Below are 10,034 nucleotides of genomic sequence, written 5' to 3' on the forward strand. Positions count from 1 at the left end.
CTTGAGAAATTAATATATTTAACTTGTAACTTCACAAGTGCTGAGGTGGTTTCACTTTTCTCTGAACACTAAAAGAACATTGAAAGCAGGTTGATAGAACATTGTAAAGGAAGGACCTGGAGCACTTATTGTTCAAAAAATAAAAAAAAGTGACAAATTTCAGAAAAGAGGCAGTCAAGATATTCTGAGTACAGGGACCATGTTTTCCTAAGAAAGATTTAAAAAAATTAAAAGATTATTTGGATATAGAACAAGAGATGTGTTGTGAAAAGTGTTGCAATGGCCAAAGAGATTCAATTTGCAGGTTGACCTTGGAGGGAGCTTCTCCATTGTGTGTTGAGAAAGTCATAGGAGTCATCAACCAGAAGCTCAGAACAGAATTCAATTTACACTGATAAATAGCTTGTGCAGGTGCAGAAGGGCATTTCTAAGGTAATGAGGTAAAACTATTAATGGAATATGTTTTAGAGAAAGTCTTGACAGGGAATAGAAAGCAGTCACACAGGAAAAGCAGAGAAATTTAGCTGCTTGGGAAGTTTATGCTGCAACTGGACAGAGAGCTGGGATCTGTGATAGTGTTCTGTTTCAATTACAAAGATGAGCCAAAAGAGCTTCTAGCCTTTCCCATCTTTGTGTTTTATGACTACAGGTGTTACAGGCATGCAAAGTAGCATATCTTAATTGTCATCTCCAAATCAGACCAGTTCCACTTGTGTTTGGTTTAGCATACTGTATTTTGATGAAGTTTTCATCTGATTTCCCTTGAGGACAGCAGTAGCATTTACACTCACTCCAGAAGTCAAGCTCTTATACTGTTTAATTTACTATGGGCGTAGAGAATTTAAAGTGTGAATTAAAACAATGGAAACATCTTTGTGGCACAGCACAGGAGAGCAAACCTAGAACAGTACAAATAGCTGTTGACTGCCAGGGCTTTACTCATACTTCAGTAAACTTTGCTCTGGGAAGAAGGAGCTGCACAAAGAGCTGCTGGAGCCTACAAACTTCAAAGCGAATGACATGGAAGTGCAAATCAATAGAGAAACCACATGAAACTTTTCAAGGGTATTTGATGCCTTCATGCGTTCATTTTGAAATGTTACCTCACAAATTCCCACTAACCCTATCTTTCTTGAACTCACCAGCTATTTCCTGAGGAAAAAAAAAACAAAAAAACCCTAGCAGCTCCTAGGGAATCATTATTTTAATGCTTGGAGAATATGAAAGCTTCACTTGAGCTTCATTTTTCAGTATCATGCTTTCTGTGGAGAAAAGGTGCAAAACTTCCCCCTATTGCCTGCATTATTCCAGTGCAGTCCTGCTGAATCCCTCCTCCAGAACTGGCCTGGAGGAGACAGGAGGCATATATGATCTATTAAATTATTTTGCTGAAACATACATTTTTTTCAAGAAATGTTCACCTTGCGTTTACACATCAGTAACATTCTTGGTAAATTCTTGGAATTTTATTTTTGCTATTACTTGTTCTGGTTGGTACCCTAGTGTAGACATGAGGGTCTTCAGACTGGATGCCAGCTGGTGCTTGTCTGTTCTCTAGTTTTGTACTTTGCTAAAAGTTGAAAATGGGGTTGTTTCACACCAGTCAGCAATGATGAGATGTGATTTGTTGAAGTTGTAATACTTTCATGTAGTTCAGATCTTGGAGTACTTAGTCAAATCACCTGAAGGAAAAAGATTTCTACTTATTACGGAATAATTTCTTTCCTCTGATATATTAGCTGATATAAACTTGTGATGCATTCTCTTGACAGTTCTGATATGTAATACATTTTAATAAAATCTCTTTAATCATCTTGAAATTGCCAAATAAAGTATATTATACTGTCACTTGACTACTACTTTAAAAGAGCATCATGCAAAGAGTGTTGAACTCCTGTAAGGCTCCACTGACTTTAATGAATTTTGGATCAGGCCTGTATTCCCTGATGTGAAAGTCTCAGGGAAAGTACTACAAGGCCTCTCTAATAGCACCCTTTCCTCTGTTAAAATGCAAGAAAAATGCATTGCTCTTAAATGTTTTTGATAAAATATATTTCACAATGTTGTCAAGTGTAAGTAGAAGAAAAGTAAGTGTTTTAGAGCATTGAATAGAGAAATGCACTGTAAGGTTTAAAGTATTTTAAAATGCGATGTATATATTCCTTTCTAATGTGTAGAACTTGTGGAGTCAGTCTTCACATGTGAAATTCACTTTAATCTTCATTTGATCATGTAGAGACATTCACATTTTTCTGTGCTCCAAAGTGTGTACACAGTTGTTTAATCAGAACAAACAACAGAAATCTTACTTAAAAATGTTTATTGTAAAAAAGTGGCTAGAAAACAACATCAATTTCACTTCACACTTTCTTCAAGTTATCTATAGATGCTGCTATGGGCAACAATTTGCTTTCATTCATAACACATTCAATCATATAAAAATAAAAATATTTACATTATGTCGACATATTTTACAAAATCATCAATAAAAAGGCACTTGGAGGGGTAATGCTGAAAATATTGCATTTCCTTTGTGCATTAAAAAAAATAATTGTAAAACTCCCGTGGATCCCCTCTCTTGCACTTATTCCCGTTTTTAAAAAACAAAAATGAAGTTTAGAGGAACTATTCCATATTAAAGTATGGTCAAGCATGCACCAGGAATGTTTGAAGCTACAGTATTACCTTTTTTAATTTATTTATTTTTAAGGCACATGCAGTTAATTTGTGGCTTTAATTTTTTCGTACATTCTCTTATACTTTCTTCCCTCTTTTAGTTATGCAGTTTTAAAGCATTTCAGGTCATTAATGAAGGCCTTGGCTCCTAATAAAATAAAAAAACACAGCAATGAATAATATTAAACATTTACTAAGTAAACTTGGAATACTTTTTAAGGCACCTGAGATAAATGGTGTCTAGCGAAATTCACTTGGGTAGTATTTTCATTAAAATTTCCACTTAAAATACTGTTTCTTTGGTTGAAATGGCTTGGCAGGAATGTAATGTTAACTTTGAAGCCTTTTCTAAGCAAGAAAAGACGACCTAACATTTGGCTTCATCTATAAAGAAAGCTGATAATGCTTCTTCCTTTAGATCTACTTGAAATGTCATGCATGGCGTCTTTCCCCCTATTTCAGAATTCACACTTAAGAAAGCAAATGTATGGCAGAACAGAAACTACTTAAAGCTCATTTCTACTGACATTCTAAGTTCTTCCACTTGTTTATTTGTTTGCTTGTTTGGTGGTGTGTTGGTTTGTTGGTTTGGTTTCTTTGTTTTTTGGTTTGCTTTTTTATTTTTGGCTGAAAAGTAGACGAGAAAACGCCTTTGGATTTCCACTTATCATTTAGAACAGAAGTTGAGAAATGCATCAAGTCCAGGTAAACATTGACTGCATGACTCAGTGTGCTACACAGCAGCCAGATTCCTCATGTTTGTGCAGAAGAGACATTCTGGAGAAAGTTTTGGAGCAATTTTTGCACTGGTATTTCTTCACATCTGAGTGGGTCTGCAGATGAGCCCTCAGATTGGATCTGTCTGCAAAAGCCCTGTTGCAGTGAGGACAGGAAAATGGCTTCTCTCCTACAAAGGAAACATCAAGAGAAAATAGGATAAATCTTAAAAAAATAGAAAAAAAGGTATATGTTTGGGACATGTAAAACCAGCTTTTATGCTAAGAAAAAAAAGAACAAACAGAAATGACTTGTTATAAGAAAAAAAATGTCTAGTAATAAGTTAATCAGGCCACAGATACAGCAGCTTTCAGCACTGCTGGCTCTTTTGCAGAACTCCAGTCTATTGAGAATATGCTGCAAAGTGCAGCCTCTGAAAACAAGCTGCTGACACTGCCTGCATCTACAGGTGCATGCAATACCTTTACACTGGGCTCAATCCAAAATTTTCAAACATTTTCATAGAACATTTTCTGCTTAGACTCTGTGAATTACTGGGGAACAAGGGCTTTGTCTGAAAAGCAGCAAACAGCTGTAGAGACAGTACATTGTACCTAGTGTTATACTCAAAACCCATTTTTGCTTCAATAGAAAAAACCCAACCGCATTGCTGATGATGGGTTTCCAACTTGAGGTAGTGCATGCAAAACTTGCCACCTGCTTAAGGAGTCAGAAAGCAGCCCCTCATGCATTGCCTGTTTTTTGCTGCCTGATTTCAGAGTCAGCTGGAGCCTTCTCAAAGTTAGCAATTTCCAAAGCCTGAAAGTTAACATAAAGTCCTTAAAGCAAAAGCTTCAGTTAGTGGAAATTGTCTAAACCATCCTAAAATTATCAAGGAAGCAATGCTGATTTATGCCAGTATCTGGCCTGCAGTTATGGCACCATGCTAAACCCCCCCACTCCCACCTTCCCCCTCTCCCTGCAAGAAGGAGAATTTAGCCTTTTAATGATTCATTTGAAATTCTGGGGATGCATTTCAAGATTAGTTGAGAAACCATGCTGGTTTTTCCACCTGTGGAGAAAAAATACCAAAAAAGGCATCCCGATGTTATAGCAACAAGAAACTGCAAATGTAACGCTTGCTCTTACCAGTGTGAGTTCTAATGTGTCCTTGAAGTAGCCAGGGTCTAGAGAAAGCCTTGCCGCAGATCTTGCAGACACAAGGTAGCGTGTGGGTCCTGATGTGCATCTTAAGCGCTCCCAGGCTGACATACTCCTTGTCACAGTACTTGCAGCTGAAGGATTTCCTAGACTGGGCATCACAGTGCAGCTGCTTGTGTTTGGCCAGCCCAGAGAAAGTCGAATAGGTCTTGTTGCACAAACTGCACTGGAACTTTTCGGCTTCGATTGCATGAGGGTCTGAAAGCTTTGACTGGATTCTCTCCTCTTCATCGCTGATGGGGCTTTCTGAACCGCTGTGATCTTTGGAGGAGGTGTCAGAAGGTGGAGGTGGGCTGACTCTTCCCAAAGATGAGGGGTATCCAGAGAGCGGAGAGAGGTCATTGGGTAGTGGAGACGGTAGCAGCCCAGTTGTAGTCCACACAGTAATGGGGTTGTAAGCTACTGAGCTCAGGATCTCTGGCTGTGGGATGATAGGGACTGGATAGCTTTCGTACAGGTATGGGGATATAATCACTGGAGAGAGAAGAACATTTTAAGGTAAGAGAACCAAAGCGTATTTCAAAAAGCAGGAAAATTAACACTTGGAGGATTAAAAGCTGCACAAACGAAACACTCAGAAGGGTAATCTGAATATAAGGGGGATTCAGGAAATACTGTTTCATACATATATTCTGACGGGTAGAGACAGTGCCCTTGAACAGGCAAGTTGCAGCTGGAGAGTCCCTCCAAGGCAGCATGCTGCTTCTAAATCTGTGCAGCCTGACACAATGAAGCAGTGAAACTTCCTGAAGTATTTGAATAAAAGTTTCAATTCCACCACCAACAGAGAGAGAACAGGAAAACTCCAAATGCTTTCTAAGCAACTTGAGTTCAAGTGGACGAGCAAACTTTCACGATTCATTTTGGTCAGCACTGACATATCTCTCAAAACTCCCTCCTTGTAAGCGGGAGAAAATAGAGCAAGCAATGAACTAACCCGTCCCCTGCAGCCTGCAGAGCAATCCCACCCTCCTCAGCACTGCCACGCCACGACCGCAGCCTCAGAAGCGGCGCGGCGGCACCCGATTCCGCTCTGTTACCTGTGTGAGTGTCCAGCTCGCTGTAGTTCGGCTTCTTGGATGAATTGAAATGCTTCTTGACCAGGAAGGAACGTGGCATTTTGGATGCAGGCTTTGTGCTTCTCGCAGACTCTGTGTCCTTGCGGGGGCTGTGGCGGTCCCGGGCGGCGCAGCGCAGGCACACGCGGGGTCACTGCGGGCGCATCGGTCCCGCTCCTGCTCCTGGTCCCGCTCCTGGTCCCTACGGCGCTGCCGGCCCCGCGCAGCCCATCCACTCCCGCTTGTGCAGCGGCACTGCCGAGGCGCCTTGAAAAGTGCTGTAAATACCCACGAGTCAGGTGCAGGGGGGAAGGGTTTTCCGCTCCTCCAATCGCTTCGGGATGTTCTCAAGCACTTTTCCAAAGAGGCTGTTTTTCTGGGAGGGCTCTGGGGCTGCTGGCTCAGGGATCCAATCCCACTCGGAGGGCTTGGTTCAGGTTTCAGCTCCTCCCGCTGGAGACAGCTGTGAACGGGGGAGAGAGCTCTAGCAGAGCGCGTTACCCTGCTCCGAAGTGGGGGGATGTGGCTCTGTAGAACTGCAGTCTACAAAACTGTATTGCTCAAAATTCTTGAAAATAAAGGTCAGTTTACTGATTCAGCTGAAATATATATATATTTTTTCCTTTCTGACAGAGACCTGGATAACTAATAGGCACTGAAACTTCTTTTCCTTCTTCCTCCCACCCTTTTTTGCCCCTTCCCCCCCCCTTTCCCCCCATTTTTCTTTTTCCCCTCCTCCTTTTCCCCCCCTTTTTCTTCTTTTTTATTCTTCTTTCTCTTTTTGTTTCTCTTTTAAACGAATCTGGTTTCCAGATGTTTGATAGGAGAATTACAGTGGGACAAGCTGTTCACTAAGAGCAGAAGGGGTAAACACACACACACACACGACACTACAAGATACCAAGTTGGCCGGCAGACCTAATGGGAGGCTTTGAACTGAATGTGTGCCTGCTCCATTTGGGAGCTGCCTTTGAATTGTGCTCAGGAGAGGCTGGAGACGAGCAGCCTGCCTCCCTGACCTCCACCCTTTCAGACAGAAGGACCAGACAGATTCTGCAAGAGAATTCAAGGAGATGGAGAAGCCTTGGGAGCATTATATTTCAGAGGAGGGTGATAGTCTTTATACAATATGCATACTGCTTCAGACTGCTCATATGAAGAATATTTTCTCTTTTGTTTTAAAAATCTGCAGAATGCAAAACCTCGACCTTTCCTTCCTGGGGAGTAGTTATGTCACTCTTTTGCCTATCCTCTTAGGACACTGCCAAGGAAATTTTCCTAATTATCCAAAGCAGTTAAAAGATGCATAGATAAGCAAACCCCCCAAAATTATAGACTGTGTAATCTAAATGTCTCTTAAATGCCCTTCTCCATTAGTATATTTTAGGACCTCTTGATTTCCTATGAAGGTTTAATCTATGTTATGTATTTCATTTAAGATGAAAGTCTCTTAAATGTGCCACAGAGTGTTCTGGTTATCTAGATTGATTTACAGGAGATATTTAGTCACAGATAGGTTTTTTAATTTTAAAATATTTGCATTTTGGAAATATGGACAGCTGAGCGCTGTTAAATTTCTAGCACAAATTACACTCTGATTGACTCTTGGTCTGCCCACCCCACCCCTTCCCCCCCTGGTTGTGTGTTACCTCCACCTGCCTGGGCACATACCGGCATGCCGTGCTGGTGTGATGCTGGAGCTCTCTCTCCTCTTGGCAGGAGGCGTGGAGGGTGTTTTACAGAGACCACCCCAGCCCGTTTTTGCAGCAGGTGTTGGAATAGATGTGAAGGAAAAGAAAAAAAAAAAAAAAGCCCAATGGGTATGTTAAGACATGCAAGAGCAAAGTGCTTTGTCAAGCTGCATGACTTCTTAATCTTGGGGAATACCAAAACAAGTGCAGGGAAAAGTTAGCCATTTTCAAGAACTGATTAAAAAGATTCATCTGTTCATCATCTGACTCTTGTGTCTGTTAGTGAAAGGTGCCATATGAATTTCCAAGTGGCAGGGAACATACGCAGGCTATGGGAGGAAAGGGAAAATGGCAAAGAAAGTGACTTTGCAGGTTACTTGCTTTCCAGCTGGGGCAAAAGGAACAGAGGTGGTTTTTCCAGAAGAGAGAGCAGTGCTTGCAGAGGCACAATCTGTTACTTTCCTCATCTCCACAGAAATGAAGAAATCCACAAAGCATTTTTTAAAGGTTTCATTTGCGGTCCTGCTTCCCTCTCAGCTCTGTTCCATCTGACAAGTCCCTGTCCCCTGCCAGCTCTGGGAAAGCATTGCATTTCAGGATGTGAGGCATTAGTCTGTATCTAAATAGTCTGTTACATGAGCTGTGATTCAGACCTTGAGCTGGTTTAAGTTTGTGTGTTGAAATGAATGGAGCCATGCAGATTTTCACTGGCTCGGGATCTGTTCTTTTGTGTGTTTGTTAAAAGTAAAGGCTCTGATTCACCAGTGAGGTTCTCCCTCTCGGGGCATTTTCACCAGCATAGCACCGGGGTGATGCAGTTTAAATTAATTGCACTTATATAAATCACAGGAGCGTAAGCAGTTAGCCCACTGGCTGAGCTGATTGAAGGATGTTAGGAATTGGATAGAAGGCATGTTATTACATGGTCCTGAAAGGATATTAGCAGCACATACTACCTGAGTGAGGTCTGCTGTCAAAAAAAGGGAGAGTCTGCGTGAGGAGTGGGTGAGTCAGAGCAAACAGGTGTTCTGGGTGTTTACGGCAAATGTGGATGAGAGGGCACTTGGAGCCGTGTGGCATCCATCCCCATGCAGGAAAGGCAACACAAAGGTCGAGTGCAGAATACAGGAGGTTTCCCCTCCTTGGAGGAGCCAGGGAGGTGTGGAGGGTGGCGGGTGACTCTGATTGATGGTCACGCTGCCTGCGGGCAAAGCCTTGCACCCACCTTGGAAAAATCAGGCCTACAGCTTCCCTCTCACATTTTACAAGTAGCTGGTCTTTTAGGGATTCTTTATGTTTTCACTTTGAAAGCTCACGTAAAGCTGTCTTGTTAATGCCACTGTGCTGCTAATTGCCACTCTGCAAAGTGTGTAGGAAATGATCCAAGCAATTCTGCTGCCTGAAACCTTGGCATGTGCTTTGCAGCAACTAAATGATTAGGACCAGAGCTTCAACCCTACAGCAGAAATGGCTTTTTTTTTTTTTTTTTTTTTTTTTTTTTTTTTTTTTTTTTTTTTTTTTTAACATCAGGTCACTTGTTCCTGTGCACAGATAACAAACTGTGAGCTTCACTTTAGTCTCCCCATTTCAGGCAGCTCTATCCCTTTCCCTGTCAGGCTTTCTGAGAAGGGCTGTAACTTTGTTACTTGGAAATGGAAGGATGCCAAAAATATCTTTATTATCAAAGAGGGAAGAAGAGCCCAAACTAAGCCATCAATAGCTTAGATCTTTTTATGACAGCATTAGTGTCCCTACCAAGCATCAATACTAGCAAAAGTGTGGATCAGAAAATGCTAAATATCTGGATAAACCACAGCAGAATCAAGAAGAATAGTTTCAGAATATTAAATGAGTTATGTTGGATCACTGTTCCCATATTTCTCAGGCAGTGTTTTTAATCATTTTGACTGCCACGGGGTCCATGGAAGGCAGCACAGCAAGGTTTGGAAGAACCCCCAGGAGGCACTGAGCCCACTGGAGCTCACCAAAAATAGCTTTGGAGGTTTATAGATGCAGGTGACGACTTCATCCTGCAAGAGGTAGAAGCTCAAGTAACTCACACCTACAGAATAGCTCTTGTAATTCATAAGCCTCCTACATTTCAAAGGAAAGCGTGAAATGGTTAATATGGGAAAAAGAAAGGTGGGTTTTCAATAGTCAGTTGAATGTGGAACATATCAACTCAGCTTCAGTGTTACCCTATGCTTTCATATTTCCCTCTTGGTGCCAGCTGATATATCCTGGAAAGTAAAGACACGGTGTGACTTTCAGAAGCAGGAAAACTTCAGTAGCGCTAGAAACTAAGCAGTACTTCAAATGTGATTAGATTGGATGCCAGAGGGAAATAAACCCAAAATTGACAGAGTAGAGGGAAAATAATTAGGCAAGGGTGTTCTCTTCCATCACCCCAGTGTATATGCCTTAATAAATTTTGAAACAAATGCTAAGAATACCTTTTCTTTCACATTTTGATCTTCTTTCCAAACCTGAACTATCAGCAGAAATGGTAACAAATTTAATGAAGGATTGTTATGATGTCATGTCTAGCTCCACTCTTTTAGGCCCTAAGTTCAATAAGGTGACAATAAATCCGGGCATTTTGGAAGATTTTTCCCAGTCAAGTAAAAAATCTCCACATTTTGAATATTTTGCACCACTAAATACATTTTTT

The 10,034-nt window shown here is 41.3% G+C and overlaps 1 protein-coding gene across 1 annotated transcript; it reads right to left on the bottom strand.

Annotated features, from left to right (window-relative positions):
* Window positions 1-2,303: 2,303 nt before the first annotated feature.
* Window positions 2,304-6,021, bottom strand: SNAI2 (snail family transcriptional repressor 2). Its single transcript, XM_054646026.2, has 3 exons — window positions 5,655-6,021; window positions 4,543-5,088; window positions 2,304-3,583 (listed from the first exon to the last, which is right to left on the bottom strand). The coding sequence occupies exons 1-3, from the start codon at window positions 5,731-5,733 to the stop codon at window positions 3,402-3,404; spliced, it is 807 nt and encodes a 268-aa protein (XP_054502001.1). The 5' UTR covers window positions 5,734-6,021; the 3' UTR covers window positions 2,304-3,401.
* Window positions 6,022-10,034: the final 4,013 nt, after the last annotated feature.

This window comes from Agelaius phoeniceus, chromosome 1 (genome assembly GCF_051311805.1).
Source record: "Agelaius phoeniceus isolate bAgePho1 chromosome 1, bAgePho1.hap1, whole genome shotgun sequence".
NCBI classification, from domain to species: Eukaryota; Metazoa; Chordata; class Aves; order Passeriformes; family Icteridae; genus Agelaius; species Agelaius phoeniceus.

What these genes read in the sequence shown, in the direction of transcription:
- SNAI2 (XM_054646026.2), bottom strand. Translation starts at nt 5,733, where the DNA reads ATGCCACGTTCCTTCCTGGTCAAGAAGCATTTCAATTCATCCAAGAAG. An exon ending in CGAGCTGGACACTCACACAG is followed by an intron (nt 5,089 to 5,654) that starts GTAACAGAGCGG and finishes TTCTCTCTCCAG; the next exon opens with TGATTATATCCCCATACCTG. An exon ending in ACACATTAGAACTCACACTG is followed by an intron (nt 3,584 to 4,542) that starts GTAAGAGCAAGC and finishes TTTCCTTTGTAG; the next exon opens with GAGAGAAGCCATTTTCCTGT.